The sequence below is a fragment of the Corylus avellana genome, chromosome ca4 (assembly GCF_901000735.1).
Source record: "Corylus avellana chromosome ca4, CavTom2PMs-1.0".
In the NCBI taxonomy this organism is placed as follows: domain Eukaryota; kingdom Viridiplantae; phylum Streptophyta; class Magnoliopsida; order Fagales; family Betulaceae; genus Corylus; species Corylus avellana.
This window is the reverse complement of record NC_081544.1, coordinates 32,554,845-32,571,486: the sequence shown is the minus strand read 5'-3', so window position 1 is coordinate 32,571,486 and position 16,642 is coordinate 32,554,845. Positions and strand designations below refer to the sequence as shown.

The following is a 16,642-nucleotide window of genomic DNA, read 5'->3' as shown; positions in this document are numbered from 1 at the left end:
TATATTATTTTACATGCCGGTTGTGACGTTTTCCCGGTGTGGCCTGAAGCATGATTATATATGAGTAAGTATCACAAGCCTGTTTGCATGTCCCATGTTTTAATGTTTAAACCCAAAAGTCATGGTTTTGCCAAATCGTGAAGCTAATGGCTTGAGTTATAAGGATTGAGATGTCTTGCAATAGAGAATTTTAAGGAATTTTTTAGGTTCTATGTTAGATATTTTTAGCAATCTCATCAAATTTTACTCACCACAATAATCAAAATCAAATTTTTTTTTTTTTCCTATTTTAACAACTCTATTTTTTAGAGCAACAGTCTCACTATTTTAAATATCCACTTTTACTATTCTATTTAAATATTTTTTTTCAAAGATTTTTTTATTCTTTTTTTTTAATTATTAAAGAAAGACAAAAAAAACAAAAAACAAAAAGGAAGAGAGCGAAATAAGTTATTTAATCAATAGGTGAATGAATAATCATTTTTATATTTGATGAGTACTATTCACTTCAATATTTTTTATTTTGTTAAAATTGTGAGTCTAAAAAATAGAGATTTAAGGCACTTTTATTAAATTATCTTACCAAAATAATTAAAAAATAATTTTGATAAGGCTACAATGTGGACAAGGGGTATGAGGGAGTCCATTAGGCTTTTTTCTATTTGTGAAAGTACTCATTCTTCGAACAGGGACCCCGGACCCACTGCCCGATCAAATTGCTCGAGCGACGAGCATAGAGCCCTCTCTTTCACCGCCCTCTACATTTGGGGTCATAAATAGCTTAAGTGAGTATTTTAGGAGTCTTAATTAACCATTTTATATAAAGATTAAAAATGCATTGTGGATTTTCTTACAATGGATTTATAATCCGAGCCTAAATTCAAAACTCTTTAATCCTAGGCATAGAGCCTGATGAACCAAATCAATAATGAAAAATACGATTTTTAAGTAAGGGTCCGTAACCGTTAAGGATTGTAGTTTTAATAAGTGTGATTTTAATATTTGTGTTTTTAAAAATTGTGTTTTTTAAATTACTACTTTTTACAATCTCAAAGGTGTTTGATAAAACATGTTTAAAAGTTTTTTTTTTATCAAATATTTATTATGCGAAATAGTGATTTTAATTTAAATTGACGTTTTTTCAAATGAGAAATGCTATAGGTCAATAAATTTTTTATATTTGACCAATATTCTTTTACAATCAATCATTGAATTTATGGGGTTTACAATTGATTTATGTGGAATCTACATAAGTCTATAAATTTAATGGCTGATTGTAAGGGAATATGAGTCAAATATGAAGAACTTATTGACCCCTAACAATTTTCTTTTCAAATAAGTACCCTATAGCCTTCTTATAGAAATTACAAATTTTTTTTTAAGTATTTTTTAAATCGTAATGTCAAATGCTTTATGTTTTTACGATATATTTTAAAAACACAAATTATTAGGGGGCGGGCCTGGCGTGGCCGGCAATGCTAATTCTAAGCGCAGGCCAGGCCGTTTGGCCCATTGAAAGCATTTTTCATGCCCATCACTTCAGTCCGGAAAACATTAGCTATTCATGTCCATCATTTCAGTCCGGAAAACATTAGCTATCCACCGTTCGATTTCCTTAAAAAAAAGAAAAAAAGAAAAAGGGAGACAACAAATGGACATATGCAAGCCGTACGATCTTCCAGTCACAGGCTATAAATAGCCCCCAACATCTAGCGGTTAATATAGTGCATGCGACGTGCGTTTCGTATAGAGAGAGAGAGAGGAGAAAGCAGATTGGGGAAGAGAGGGAAGCGAAGAGAAAGAAAAGCGCGGTAACTGGTAAGTATTCCTTTTTCTTTGAAGTTTTCGTAAGTAGTAATCTAATTTGGATTTGTAGATAGTTAGGGTTTTCAAACTTTTTGAGTTTCAAGGTTTGAAAGTTAGCCTCCTGAGGTTCCGTCTATTTCAGAAAGAATTTCAAGGTATATTTCAATGTCCCACTTCCTTATCTGTTCGAAATTTTTGAAAGATTTGATTTGGGCTTGTTTGTAAGGCTAAGGGGATGAGTTTTTCTATATTATTCATGGGGTTAATGGGTTTATGAGGTCTGATTGGCATGATCTGCACTTGGTTGTGGTGATTGATTTTTTGTTTTTGTTTTTTTTTTTTTTTTTTTTAATTCCCTACTGCTTGTTTCTACTCTACTGCTTGGGTTTTAATTCAAGGTATGTTTCAATGTCCCACTTCCTTATCTGTTCGAAATTTTTGAAACATTTTATTTGGGTTTGTTTGTAAGGCTAAGAGGGTGAGTTTTATATATTGTTCGTGGGGGTTAATGGGGTTTATGAGGGATGATCGGCAATATCTGCCTATAGGTGTGGTGATTAAAATTACTTTATATTTTTTCCTTGAAAAGCGCTAATATAAGTTCCTTTCTTGCAGAGTTTGATACCTGAACTTCAAGATGCCGGCTACAGCGGGTAGGGTTCGCATGCCTGCAAACAATCGGGTGCATAGTAGTGCAGCCCTCCAAACCCACGGTATATGGCAGAGTGCAATTGGGTATGACCCCTATGCACCCAATAAGGATGATGCTAAGAACTCTTCAATGCCCAGTGCATCTAACGCTGAACCAGATGCTGAGAATGCCTATGCAAGCTTCCAAGGCCTCCTTGCACTTGCCCGTATAACTGGGTCAAATGCCAATGAGGTTCGCGGGGTGTGCAAGAAGTGTGGCCGTGTTGGACACCTCACGTTTCAGTGCAGGAACTTTTTGAGTGTTAAGGGCGATAGTAAGGATAAAGACCCCGAAGTGATTGAGGCTGCTGCAATGGCTGAGTTGGAGAAGTTGACGGGGAATGCAGGTAAGGGGAAAGGAAAAGGCGCAGTTGAGAGTTCAGATGAGAGTGAGAGTGAGAGTGAGGGTTCGGAGTCAGAAGTCGATTCAGAGATTGAGAGGATTATTGCAGAGAGAAATGGGAAAAAGCTCAGTAGTAAGGAAAGGTCAACAAAAAAGGGATTAGATGAAGATGAGTCGAATGGGGCTTCTAGGGAGAGGAAGAGGAGAGGAAGATCTAAGAAGAGGAGTGGGAAGAGAGGAATCAGTGATTCAGATGATTCAGATAGTGGTAGGAAGAGGAGAAAGAAGGACAGGCGGAGGGATAGGGATGAGTCCTCAGATGAGGATTATGAGCGTCGTCGACGGCACAGGAAAAGTAGAAAGGAGAAGAGGAGGAGGAGAAGCCACCGAGATTCGGATTCTGATTCATATGAATCTGAGGGTTCTGCTGGAGAGCTTAAGCGCAAGAGCAGGAGGGCAGCTTCACCATCTGATTCTGATGCCTCAGATGATTCAAGGGTCAGAAGGAGCAAGAAGAGATATGAGAAGAAGAACAGGAAACACAGGCATGATGACGATGTTTAGAATTCATTTAGTGAAAGGTATTAACTTAGTACTCTGCTGAGTTTCTTTTTTAAAATTTTACAGTATGTGATGATATGGTTATATGGGGAATAACCATGGGGAATGTGTAACGTTTGCTATACTTCTGTCAATTTGCTTATTGAAAGTTACTTTTAAATTCAGTCATTTGCATTACAAGGTGAAGAAATTATTACTTGTTTGCTAATTGAGAGCTTTAGTCAGTGACTCGGTGTTACTAGTTTCTTCCTTCTTTTGTTGTTCTTCTGTTTTCTGCCAAAATTTATTGTTGTACTCGCTGTCTTAGTAAGTCATATTAGTCATGACTTATATACTTCTCATGTGCTGACTGCCTAACGTATTAATTTATACATGGAAATTTGCCAGGATTTATGTGATTCAAGGTTTTGTATCTAGAAATGTAGAGCTTGGTTAGGAATCAAGCTTTCATTAACAAAAGTAGTTGATAAAAGAAGGATGAAATAAAAACCATTTCCACCCACATTCAGGCAAAAGAAAAGGAAATTTGGTGAAATGCAGATACAGGTCTTATAGTTTATTTGTGTTTCTTGGACTTTTGAATTTAAACTTGTGAATCTAAGTTGCGGCCAACATTTTTATCCTGCAATGACCTCCAGTGTCTGTCCTGACATCACTATGCCACCGCTTCACTGCTCTGTTCACATCAAAGCGGCCACACCCTTAGTGTGGCAAAATTATTGTATTTGTTTTGCTTCTTCATCAGTTACTGGAAACTATTGTTTCCCATTTCCATTTAATGCTTTATGTACTGCCATCATCTAAAAGGAAATGGATACATGCTTGCCTAGCTGCTTTGTTGAAAGAACACCATTCTGCTTCATTAAAAAATGAGTTAAGAGTGGTCCCATGGACCCCGAGGTTAAGTGGGCTTCTTTTGAATTTAGAGTTATCGGTAATGAGCAATCAACACTAAGAAATCAAATACTTTCTGATAGTGGAAATCTAGAAGCATTTTCACAGCCTGCTGCTTGTTCAATATGATCTTGTGAATTTTTCTTTTGTGGTTTACCATGCATCATGATGACTGTTGGCTGGTAGCTTTATTGTTTTTTATTTGGTGTTTGGGAGCAATTTTTTCCTATTTTCTAATCGATGCTGTCAGATATGGTCATATAATGCCATAGGTGGCTTTCTGTTTGAATTTCTTTTTTGTATAATGATATGGATGAGTTGCTTATACTAAATTTTTTTGAATTTTGCTGAAATGAAGGATAATGGATATGGTGATCTCCCATAAAGTTTCCAAACCAGTGATGGAACCCAAATGGTGGACAAACCAAATTCGTACCTGCTTATGTACATGGATTATTTGGTGGTTCCGCAGGTCATTTGTGTGATTTTTTTTTCCCTGGGCGTTTAATTTGTATACTGCATTGTGTCTTGAGGTGCCTCAATATGTTCAGCGACTGTTTTGGAGTGCCTATTCCATTTGTATACTCTGCTTTATAAAGCCAATCGGCAGTTGTTTGACCGTATTGTAATTGTGATTGGATCTGATTATGTATATAAAAATTGAGTTGCAAGTATTTTTGGGTGGAATAGCATTTTATGTTGCAGAGAAAGGGAATTAAGAGTAGGTCAGCTTAAAAGTTCAAATTAGTATAAATTTTAGTCTCGTGTCACACTTTACCTTGCTTTTAGTGTTTGCTGTTGATAGTTTAACAAGAATGCATATCATACATGGTGCAGGGTAAAAGGCCCCAGCAAAAAAGAACAGGAAAAGAAAATACTGCAAGGTTGGAGGTGGTTATTTCGCATGGACATACGGTAAAAAGTAGATTTTGGTGAGCAAAAGCCAGCGGCAAAGAATAATAGATTCATTCATAACATTTCTACAGCACAATGGTTGAGCAGGGTTGGATCTCTAAAAGGAAGGAGCTGACCACTAGCTGGGATATTGATGGTTACCTAGGATTGCATATGTAACATATGGGATGAATAATTTTCGAAAAAAAAAAAAAAATCATTTTGATTGACTCGACTGAGAACTAATTATCATTAATAGGTTTCCAACTAATGATGGGCCAGTGTCGATGATAGATTAAATCTTGGACTACATATCATTAGCCATCAGACTAAGACCATTGCTATCAAAGCTATATAGAATGGTATACAAAATACGAGAGGTGCTTTCTAGCGACATTCTATCCAATCAACTGATTAAAGTAATTGGTAAAGTCATTTTTGAATCATTACTGAGTTGAAATTAAAATCTTCTGCGGTTGACAATCCCTGTTTGGACGATGGTAGATTGTGTTTGTTGTCTCCGGAAAACCCAAAGCACCCTCCTGTGTAATGCTCTTCCCTTCTCTCCACCCCCATCCTAATCAACCCCTCCCCTCCATCCTCCTGTACATTTTTTCATCCCCTTTTAGTTTTTCTGCCTTTTTGTTTGGGTTTTAGATGGCAGATTTATTATACTCTGTATACCTCTATCATCCACGCGCCTTCCCTCTATCCTTGCTAGTAGTGCTTGTGAACTACACACGCTCATTTTGGTCTCTTCGAATTTGCCCTTGCTCCTCTGGTTCTTCTTTGCACATACAAAAAATTATAGATCCAAATTCGAGCTACAAACAATACTGTCCTTAATGTTATTTACCTTTCAACTCTTGAAGAGGGTTTCATTACTATTTGTTTTGCCCTTTGCTGGTTATAATTCAAGATACATATGAGTGCTTTTAGCTGCACTCACAATGAGTCGTTACAACCAGTTATGTTAGCAACTTTTTCATTTTCTCAAAGCTGTGGAAATGACTTGCTTTTAATTGCTATTAAGAATAATGTTTTTTTTTTTTTTTTTTTTGGGATCTATTAAGTATTTTGTTTCTGTATTTTTGTTGTTGTTGGGCTTATATTGTTCTTGTTGATCTCTTCTACTAAAAAAGAAGAAGGGATGTGTTCTTGTTGCTTATATTGTTATATTATTCATGAAGAGCCGTGAGGAGAAATTGATGGATGTGGATAACAGGCATGACACGACTCACAAGTGAGACACCAATACATGACCTCCAACCCACTAGACTACATAAGAAATAAGTTTTATCATTAGACAAACAGCTTGGGTGAAATTGTTTAAAGATTCTTCCGGTTTATACTAAAATTAGCACGTGAATCAATTACTCAATAAGAGGAGACCCATGGACTCGGTAGCCCACCCGCTCAGGCGCAAATGGTTAGAAATTTGGACCCGTTTTGACAAAGAACAGTGCAGATTGTGAACGGACCAGTCAAATTTAGCGTACAAAGTCCAAACACCTTTGTCAGTAAATCCAACAGAAAGAAGGCCCAAACATAGTAGAACACGAAATTCAATGTTTGTCACACTTGCACTTCACCCAGGCCCCCAACCCCCGCCGCATGAAAGGATCTTCCCCAACTTTTCAGGCATTTGGTAAACTTCTACACCTACAATCATTAATTTCACTTCCAAGCCAAAGCAATCAAACAAAAAGAAATACTATTTTAAAAGGGGAAAATAAATCAGATATTAGCCAGCACAAGAATCAAGAATCTCAAGATCAACAATAGGAGGACACAGAGAGACAGAGAGAGATAGAGATAGAGAGAGCTCCAGTGACACAGACTCAGAGTGTTGTGTGAAAGTGAAGAAAATATGCCTCGGAGCAGGTTTTCGGGTTCTGTGACCACTCCAAAGGTCGACGTGGCGATCGACATGGGCAACCCCTTCCTCAACCTCACCGTCGATGGCTTCTTGAAGATCGGCACTGTAACATTCTTCATTTCCTCTTTATCTCTTATCTTTCTCTCTTCTTTGTCTTCTTCTCTTTCTGGGTAATGTTTTTAAGACCATAACAACAAAAATTAGATGGCTTTGTTCTTGATTTTTGGCTCAGGTCGCAGCTACCAGAGTAGCTGCAGAGGATGCATATCACGCCGCGAAAAAAGGTCTGTCCCCCATGTAATAATAATAATGATAAAAAAAATCTAAAATTCAGTTCGTTTTTGTTCTTATAGAATTTTTACTCTGCTACAGTTTCTCAGCCCGAAAATGAGATGAAATTAGCAAGTTCTTTTCTAACGTAACATGCTGTTTGCAGGGAGTATTTCAACTCACAATTTTGAGCACACGGTGAGTATCTATGAAACTATTATCAGATTTTGCAACCTTGATGTCATGCTGGTTTCCTTCAGTAGCTACATTTTTACTTTAGACATTGGCAAGAACATACAGATTGGTACAATGTTACTTGTTAGAACAATAGGTTCTGTGTCGCTTGAGCATGTTGGTTTTTGGGGGTCTTTGGAAGTAGACTCCTAGCAATTGTGTTGCTAATACTTTCAAAGTTGTTAAGCAACAGATGAATGTGCCCTGCTAATGAAAAAGTTATGTTATTGCAGCTGAAGAAGATGTGTAAAGAAGGCGCGTATTGGGGTAAGTACGAGTTGTATATTTCATGTTTGTTATCAATGAGATAATGCCATTTTGTTTGGTAGATGCTTTAGTTGACATCATTTTGCAAAATGAGGAGCCATGCTAAGAAATCCCTCTATTTACAGGAACTGTGGCTGGAGTTTATGTGGGAATGGAGTATGGAGTAGAGAGGATTCGTGGCACCAGAGACTGGGTATGTTTGCTGACATTGCTGTAAAGTGCTAATTGAATTTCCTCTTGTCCACACATGAGTATCAATTTTTCTTTTTCTCTGGTTTCAGAACATGGCCACTGATTCTGAGAAATTTGACTTCTACTCTGTTTATTAGTTTTCTAATGTTTTTGCCGTATATTTAATTTGTTTATGAAGCCTTTTGAAATTAGATCAGGGAAATAAAACCAGATAACCCCACTAGGAATGTGTTGGCTGCACAATAAGTTGATAGTTTTTTTACTAACAAGATGTGTTTCTTGCGAGAGGAACCCTGATTGAATCAATTTAGTTCCTTTTTTTCGCGTCTTACGTATTCTTTTACTTAGTCATGGCCTAACTTGTAATCATTGAGATTTGATGTTAGAACCTGTAAAAGAGAGTTCCCTTTTCTTTTTTCTTTTTTGCTTGTTCGAAACTGTCAAGCCGGAAACATTTTGCTATTTCCCTACTCAATCAAGAGATCCACTTTGCAGTTTTGATTTTAGACTCAGAATTTTTCCTTCACATATTTTCTTTTCTTTGGATGTATTGCAGAAGAATGCCATGATTGGCGGTGCGGTGACAGGTGCGCTGGTATCTGCAGCCAGCAACAATAGCAAAGACAAAGTTGTGGTGGATGCCATTACAGGCGGTGCAATTGCAACTGCTGCGGAGTTCCTCAACTATCTCACCTGAATCGATGTTTATAAAATTCTCCTTATCTCTCTGCTCATTCTGAGGAGGAATAATTGTCTGGTTTGTTTCTGTTGTTATTTTTCTTGTGAATTTGTAAGTTTGTAATACAAACAACTGAATGCTAGTAGTCAATCGATTCTAACTATTTGGTGTTTTTTGCATTCCTTTCCTAGCCAAATAAATGGAAGGGTGTTCTTTTTTCCCTAATATAACCTGTCTTTTCTACTATACATCTATGTGTGTTTAGGGCCATCAGGCCATCTTCAGGAAACAATATACCACCCTGTTGAGGAAAGAATATGTCATAAGAAGTTAAGAACCAAAAAAAAAAAAAAAAAATGACGGAAAAAACTTCCCTGCCAAGGGTTGTAGGTTGTAGCTCACTTGGTGTAAATATGTGAGAAAAGAAAGTGAAACGTGGGAACTTTATCCTTTAGTAATGCTACTCTTTACATTTTATGTGGGCTGAAATAACGTGTTTTAAGTTTGGTTGTAAAGTTTCCACTAAGCTGTACAAAATAGACAAAGATGCATTGAAACGTCATAGTCTGCGAATTCTGGTTCAGACAAAGAATCTTGTTTTGGGTTCGAGGGTTCAAGAGGACCTTTTCAAAAGAAAAGTAAAAGAAATCATCGATTCTGTGCCTTCCCATGTTTTGCAAACAGGTTCGGACACGGTTTGCACAAAAAGGTGCTGGAACAGAAGCATTGCCAGAAAAAGTCACAAACTTCTTCCAAAGGGTAGCTAAAATGAAGACGAAAACAGAGTGAAGCCTGAAAATGAAGCTAGATGCAAACGCAACGATCCTCCCTCTCTGTGCCATGGAATTAGGTGTCGCGTCTGAAGAAAACCTTATTAGTTAAAAGAGTTTTATTTCCAACTGTATTCAAAGGACAAGTAGTGGAGGGCAAATCATGTGCTGCTAAAAATAGTCACAGTTAACCCAAAAGCAAATAGACAATAAAAGAACAGAAAACGGTGAAAGATGTGCTCGTTCTCTCTCATAATTCAAGTCATGGAGCAGAAACAAAAGTAAAATTGCATATTATTCTTTAAGCATCTACCCTATAATCCCAGCTGTAATCCAGAATAACAGAGCTAAATCCTCCCAAATCTCATACCTCTCTTCTTACTAACTTCTACTCACAAATTTGATGAGCTAAATCTTTGCACAAAGAATCAAGAAAAATGAGTATTATAGCAGATTGCAATCAACTCTGAAACTGCTCAGCAAGTTTCATCAGGCTATAGGTCTCAGCGTCTGGCCTAGACCCTCCAAGAATCATCCTTCTCAAAAAATTTGGATCATATTTCTTGGCCTTCACATATGCCTTGAGCAAAGTATTGTATACAAATGTATACCTAGTGTACCTAGCTTTTGTAAGTTCTTCAAAAAACTTCTCAACATTCACTACATCACCCTTCTCTGCAAAAATCTCAACTATTGAAAGAGTGGTCTCCAGCCATGGGGTTGAATTCTGGACCCTCTTGGTCGTTATTAGATCCATCCCCAAATCTAGAGTCTTCAAGGCTTCCCCCATCAATTCTGCTTTCAAGCAACCCAAAGCAAGATGTCGGTAAGTTATGGCATTTGGTTCGCACCCATTCATCTCCATTTCCATGAAAAGCTCAGATGCTTTATCAATCAATCCATGTTTGCAATATACAGATATTATACAGTTGAACTGCTCACTTGATTTTAACACTTTTAACGACTTCATTTCTAACCAAATCTCTTCAGCTTGACTCAGCTGTCCAATTCTACCAAATGCTTCAATTGCCAGTATGTAACTTTTAGACCTAACATGGGGGAGTTCTTGCACAATGCCCCATATTCTCTCCAGCTCCTTTCTTTTCCCTAAATACCCATACAATATAAGTAGTACATCTAGTGTTGACCAGTTATTCCCTGTAACAGACTTCTCCACAGCTTCAATGTAAACTTCGGCCACTGTGTACAACCTTGCCACTGCATGTGCAGTAGCTATTATGCAATAAGATATTTCATTTGGCTCAACCGTTGCTCGTTTCATGTCACTGTATACCTTCATCAGCCCTTCAATATTGTGTTCGTTAGCTTCCATTTTCATAAGAATGTTGTAGGTTGAGACATGTGGAACCACCTTATCAGCCTTCATCTGAGTGAGAATTTTGGGGATCATTTTCTTACGACTCGGGGAGGAATGGAGGATTATGAGGCGGTTGAAGACCAAGTGTGAGATGGGATGACCCAATTCCCTCATTTTCTTCATGTACGCAAGTGAAAGCCTTATTGAACCTTTATCCAAGCATGATATCACAAGGTTGTTATAGAGCAGATCATTCTGGAACTCGGAAGGGACACAACAGAAGAGTCTTTCACCCTGCGATATCCCATGAATTTTAGTTGTAAATTCCAATAGATAAGAGTAGTCTAGTTCCTTAGGCCTATAGGGCTTTTCCCTGATCACCCATTCCATTACCTGTCAAAACAAACAAATAGCTCAGTGTTAAATCTCTCAGTGGTTATGCTTTTTGGGATTACAGATTCTGTTGAGAAGGGGAGTAAGTATGCAAGGGGAATGCAGATGATGCGTTCTATTTGAAAGAAATAGTAGAAGTGCCAGTGAAAATACGATGGTTCTATCAGTAGATGTGATTACAATATCTTTGGTAAAATAATTTGGAAGATGACCCGGAGCCAATAACTAATCACAACTGTCTACTGAATTTGTTTCATATTTGCTTTCTGAACAATCCTCAATAGTAATGTGCTTTTTTAAATTATTTATATTGCATTAGCATTAGAATTTCCATCTGTATATTTACATGCTTATCATTTTAGATTTATAAGGAAAATATGAGAAAACAGTAGAAATCAAAATCACTATTCCAATAATTCACGCCATTTGAAAGCTAAGAAAACAAAACCTCCTCTAACTAAACTATCTGGCCATGTTGAGGTGATCCTTTCATTTATTCAGGAAACATAACAACATAAATCATAAAATTCATTATTTTATTTTCGCCCCTTCCTCAAAATTTTCTCAGCAACCAAACAAGAATTATACAAATTAAAAAACCAGCAGAGCTTTTGATGGGGATAGTGCCTCCAAATTCGCCTATATACGCAACTAGAACAAACACCTTAAACATTTAAACAAGCATATACGTCGCTTTTCAAAATTTACACATTTAAAAAGAAAATAAATTAATCCAAAGTTTGGTTTATGACTGAAATCCATCTCTCTAACTTCACACACACACAACCCAGAGAGAGAGAGAGAGAGAGAGACCTCAAGCGCTCGTTTGTTCCTCTTGAGCTTCCTGAGACGGTTAATGGCGTGGAAAATCTCGCCTCTGTGAATAGGAAACCCATGACCCATCCAGCTCTGGAAGGCAGACCCAACAGACTCACCCTTTGGCAGCTTCTCAATCATATAAGATAAGCAACTGGGGTTTTCTTCTTCTTTTGACTCTGACATTTTCTCGGGAAATTTCCAGCTCTGAAAGGCAGACCCATCAGACTCACCCTTTGGCAGCTTCTCAATCATATAAGATGAGCAACTGGGGTTTTTTTCTTCTTTTGACTCTAACATTTTCTCGGGAAATTTCCAGCTATGAAAGGCAGACCCAGCAGACTCATCCTTTGGCAGCTTCTCAATCATATAAGATAAGCAACTGGTGGGGTTTTCTTCTTCTTTTGACTCTAACATTTTCTCGGAAAATTTCCAGCTCTGAAAGGCACAGCCAGCAGACTCCCCCTTTGGCGGCTTCTCAATCCTAGAAGATAAGCAACTGGGGTTTTCTTCTTTTGAGTCTAAAATTTTATCGGGAAAAATTTCAGGTGTTTGGGTGCAAAGAAAGTAGAAACTGGAAGGGATTTGATTGACGGGTGAGGAGGGAATTGAAAGTGTTTGACGTATTGCCTGAGTGAGCCTGCGATGTATGAGAATGGTTACCGTTAGCATGCTTCGTTTAAGAAACAGCAATGGAAGAGTGAAGGCGCCTTAGTACTCACTACTCAGCCCACATGAGCCCAGCCCATGTTTTGATAAACTGATTAATCTTAATTGGGCCATTGGAGAATATCTTCTTTAAAAAATTTGGTTAGAGCGACACCTAGCCCGTATGGCCCCCTTAAAAGCCCATTACACATAATACAAACTTGGCCCACAGTACACGGGCTTTTCAAAATTAAGGACATTTTTCCCAACGTTTTCTGTAACATGTGAAGTTTAGGCAAAGTTCATCAATTATAAAAATACAATCTTGGAGAGAATTATCTGCATCCTTCCCAATTCTTGGCATTCTTAATGAACAAATATGATATTCTGATCGATTGAATCAACAAATTTGAAGAAATTTTTTTCTTTTTGAAACTTATTTTGAGGATAAAATGCTGCTGTAATTTTATTTGAAGTAGGTCCATGTATATATCTCAACACATGAAATGTTATTTGTTGACAATGAGGATGACTGATGAGTACACAGCTCTTATCTAATACATAAGGCATAAAGTGAAGTTCCGGGAGTCCAGGTGGGGTGGAACTTTGCGAGCCCAACTGTATATCCGCTCCCTATGTAAATGCATCCATAACTCACTGCTGTACCGCCGTACACAGTAGCACCGGTATTATATGACCAGAGGATATTCCCTGTTCTGGCATCAATGGCATATATTAGACCGTTGGAAGCTACGGACCCAGCAAAAACCACACCATTGGCTACCGTGACAGGTCCCTGGGAAGTTTCATTACTGGGGTTTGCTGTGGACCACACAATTTCCCCAGAATTAGCATCAAGAGCCACCCATGCCCCGGCTGTTGTATTCAGGCTAGATGGTTTCAGTGTGAAGCTCTCTTGGTTGCCATTGGCAATGTTTGTGTACACCCTTCTTCCATATGAGGCTGCACCCCATATCCCTCCTCCCTCTTCTCCACCCGGTCCTGCCAACTACACAATTCTTCAATTTTAGTAAAGAGCAATATAGTAAATTGCTAATTAAACAATTATCAGTAAAACATGACATGAAAATTAGCCATCGATTATTTAAGTTTCTTTTGAATAGTGCTATTTAGTATATTGATCTACAATTATCATATAACTTGAGAAAATGTCATATTAATAGCTGATTTTCATTGTCACAACATCCCAGTTATATGGATTATTTCTATTATCACATAATTCAGTTATATGATAATTATATAACAGTCTACTAAATAGTATTACTCGTATATAAAAGCTTATTAATTCAACTTTAATGAGACCCTTAATTCCCATTTTTTTCCCCTCTCCTGCTTTGATTAAAAAAAAAAAAAAAATGAGACCCTTACTTTAAACCAAACTATGCTGCCATTATCGCGGTCTAAAGCCCAAGCAAACCCACTTTTTTGTACGGCCACCATGACATCACGTTTGGTTCCCTTGGCAAATGTTGTAACCAGCAGGGGAGCCTCGCCAAAGTCTGCATCCATGTTAGGCCCTGTCGGACAATCAGGGTTATTAGGTATTAAACATGCAAAATAGAACACGTCATAGCCTCCCAATTGCCTCGACCATTTGATCCTCCCAGAATCCATATCCAAAGCCAAAATCGAATTGAAGTTGATATCTGGCCCAATGCACTGGTCGGGATGAATAGGTTTTGTTGTCTCATTGTTTTGCTTTTCTTGACACTTTTGCACCTCAGACGGAGCTGTGTAGAGGTTCCCCGTTGCCACATAAACATGTCTCCTGTTAATGTCAATGGAAGGGCTGCTTCCCCATATAGCAGCTCCCGAGTAGCCTCCTAATTTTCCACCATTATCAGGAAGCATATAGGTCCGCCAAAGGATTCTACCCGTTAGAACATCAAGCTTGGCCAAGCTGCCCCGGAATGTGCAACATTGGCCGGCCGGTAATGCTTCTTCTAGTGATGACACCCCAACATATAATGCCCTATACAAATGAATTAATGGGGTATAAACTACGTTATAGCTTCTAGCTCCCTTTTAATTGAAAAAGAATCAAATCAGGAATGCACTTGTAAAATATTCAGTTCAGTCCACAAGACCAATATAATGTTTGAGTAAAAATTACTTGGCAAAACTTCACTTACTTTTCTTAGAGTTATCAAAAGTTTTACAATCGTAATATCGAATTATCAAACTTCTCAATATCAAGTTCCTAATTATCAACCCCTTTTAAAATTCTCAGTTCAACTAATTTATAGTTTTACGTTAAAGTTCCTAATTATCAAGTTTCTAATATCTTTTATAACGCTGTATAATTTATAAAAATACAAAATTTTTTTCTCAAGATTTTTATTTATTTTTTTTTATTTTTTAAAAAAGGGGTGGTGAGTCTGGTCACCAGACCCATGGTTGGCCGGCCGAGGGTTGTAGTTTATTTTTTTAAAAAATTTAATAAGAAATTTAAAACGGGGGACTTTGAAGATTTTGGCGTTGTCACAAAAAGTCCTAATTGGAGAGAAACATTAAAAGGGAATGATAATTGAGATTCTAAGAGCTTCTTTATAATTTGGAGGCTAAGTGTAAGTGAAATTTCCCAAATTATTTATATCCAAGACTGGCTTGCTATTATACGTATAATAAATATGAAGGTAGAAATTGGAATATTGCTTGACTAACCCCATGTATGCTGTTCCAGACATGGTGATCAATACTCGAGGACGTGGGTCAAGTTGAGTTAACCAAACGAGCCTGCCATGTGATCGATCCACAGAAATTACAACAGCTGGCCCATAAATTCCAACAAGCAAGAGGTTTCCGTACACTGTTGGGGTGGATCTTGAGACGGTGACGTTCACAACGATCCCAGTGCCATTTAGTCCGGTTAAGTCACCAAGATTCTGCCTCCATATTAATGCACCATTGAAAGCATTCACAGCATACAAATATCCATTCCATGATGGGAAATAGACCACTCCGTTGGCTACTGCCGGCGTCGCAGTTATATCTTTACCAGCAAAGAATTTCCATCTCAGCCGCATTTTTGACACCGTCGTTGGGCTGATTACCACTTCGGCAGGCTCGTACCTTCGGTTACTGATATCTCTCCCGTGACTGAGCCACTGAAATCACACACACACACACACACATATATATATATATGATCAAAATAGAAATCATGGGAAAATGTGAAAGAAAGAAAAGATTGTAAACAATTTGTTTTTTCTTTTTTTGGTTGCAAAAAGAGTAACGATTGCTTACAAGTGCAGCCGTGTTATTCACTAGTGTAAACAAACAAAGTGCCATGACAAGGCTGCTGATGGTGCCATGAGAATTATGTGCCATGACAAGTGAAATGGTGTTAATCTATCAAGGATGACAAGTAATGTGACTCGCTCGCTAGACTTGTTTATATAGTTCAGCAAACTCTTTGAGATATACTGATTAGATTTTCTGCGGGAAAAGCCACAGCCGCGTAGCCTTCTACATGTTAGAACCACACTAAATGCGCCAGCCATGTTGGCACTACTTCTTAAAAACGCTTGTTGCCAACTCTCACTGACACATGTTTGTAGGCTTTCGTATCAAACAGCATTAAACGCGCTGACCGCGGACTTTTCTTATGGGGGAAGCGTGCGCCTTGCGGTACGTTACGCTTCTTTGAGGACCAAATCTTTTTTTTTAAAAAAAACTTCACTTAACCCCATACTTAACACTTTTTGCAAATACTCTTAAATATTCAAGTTTTTTATTTGAGTGTAATGAACTTTCGTTTCATTTCAAATACTTCTTACTGTTAAATATTGCAGTTAAATTAAAATGTAGAATGAGTAAACGACCTTTATACTCCTAAATTTTTTTAAAATTTCAAATTTGCCTTTATTTATAATTTTTAAAAAATATTATTCTTTAATAAAAAATGGTATTTTAGTAATTTCACACTCATCCATTAGGATTTAACAGAAAATCCTAACAGAAGGGA

At 37.5% G+C, this 16,642-nt stretch overlaps 4 protein-coding genes across 6 annotated transcripts; 2 read left to right on the top strand and 2 right to left on the bottom strand.

Moving 5' to 3' along the window:
- The first annotated feature begins 1,731 nt into the window (after positions 1-1,731).
- Positions 1,732-6,185, top strand: LOC132180038 (CAX-interacting protein 4-like). 3 transcript variants are annotated; one of them, XR_009440009.1, is made up of 4 exons: positions 1,830-1,961; positions 2,422-3,420; positions 4,653-4,738; positions 5,132-6,185. XR_009440009.1 is itself a non-coding variant. In XM_059592885.1 (3 exons), the coding sequence occupies exon 2, from the start codon at positions 2,444-2,446 to the stop codon at positions 3,401-3,403; it is 960 nt and encodes a 319-aa protein (XP_059448868.1). In that variant the 5' UTR covers positions 1,732-1,818; positions 2,422-2,443; the 3' UTR covers positions 3,404-3,420; positions 4,653-4,986. The 3 variants fall into 3 exon arrangements, 2 of the variants coding, with proteins under 2 accessions (XP_059448868.1, XP_059448867.1); XM_059592885.1 differs by lacking the exons at positions 1,830-1,961; positions 5,132-6,185 and adding an exon at positions 1,732-1,818 and having other exon boundaries at positions 4,653-4,986; XM_059592884.1 differs by lacking the exon at positions 5,132-6,185 and having other exon boundaries at positions 4,653-4,986.
- A 659-nt stretch (positions 6,186-6,844) lies between these two features.
- Positions 6,845-8,888, top strand: LOC132178511 (outer envelope pore protein 16, chloroplastic). The gene is made up of 6 exons (XM_059590942.1): positions 6,845-7,172; positions 7,300-7,351; positions 7,504-7,535; positions 7,805-7,838; positions 7,964-8,031; positions 8,587-8,888. The coding sequence occupies exons 1-6, from the start codon at positions 7,059-7,061 to the stop codon at positions 8,725-8,727; spliced, it is 441 nt and encodes a 146-aa protein (XP_059446925.1). The 5' UTR covers positions 6,845-7,058; the 3' UTR covers positions 8,728-8,888.
- An 836-nt stretch (positions 8,889-9,724) lies between these two features.
- Positions 9,725-12,678, bottom strand: LOC132179296 (pentatricopeptide repeat-containing protein At1g07590, mitochondrial). Its single transcript, XM_059592002.1, has 2 exons — positions 12,004-12,678; positions 9,725-11,190 (listed from the first exon to the last, which is right to left on the bottom strand). The coding sequence occupies exons 1-2, from the start codon at positions 12,676-12,678 to the stop codon at positions 9,940-9,942; spliced, it is 1,926 nt and encodes a 641-aa protein (XP_059447985.1). The 3' UTR covers positions 9,725-9,939.
- Positions 12,679-13,113: 435 nt separating this feature from the next.
- On the bottom strand, positions 13,114-16,024 carry LOC132179811 (uncharacterized). Its single transcript, XM_059592593.1, has 4 exons — positions 15,922-16,024; positions 15,340-15,782; positions 14,044-14,647; positions 13,114-13,663 (listed from the first exon to the last, which is right to left on the bottom strand). Exons 1-4 carry the CDS (start codon positions 16,003-16,005, stop codon positions 13,205-13,207), a joined length of 1,590 nt encoding a protein of 529 aa, XP_059448576.1. The 5' UTR covers positions 16,006-16,024; the 3' UTR covers positions 13,114-13,204.
- Between the last annotated feature and the right edge of the window lie 618 nt (positions 16,025-16,642).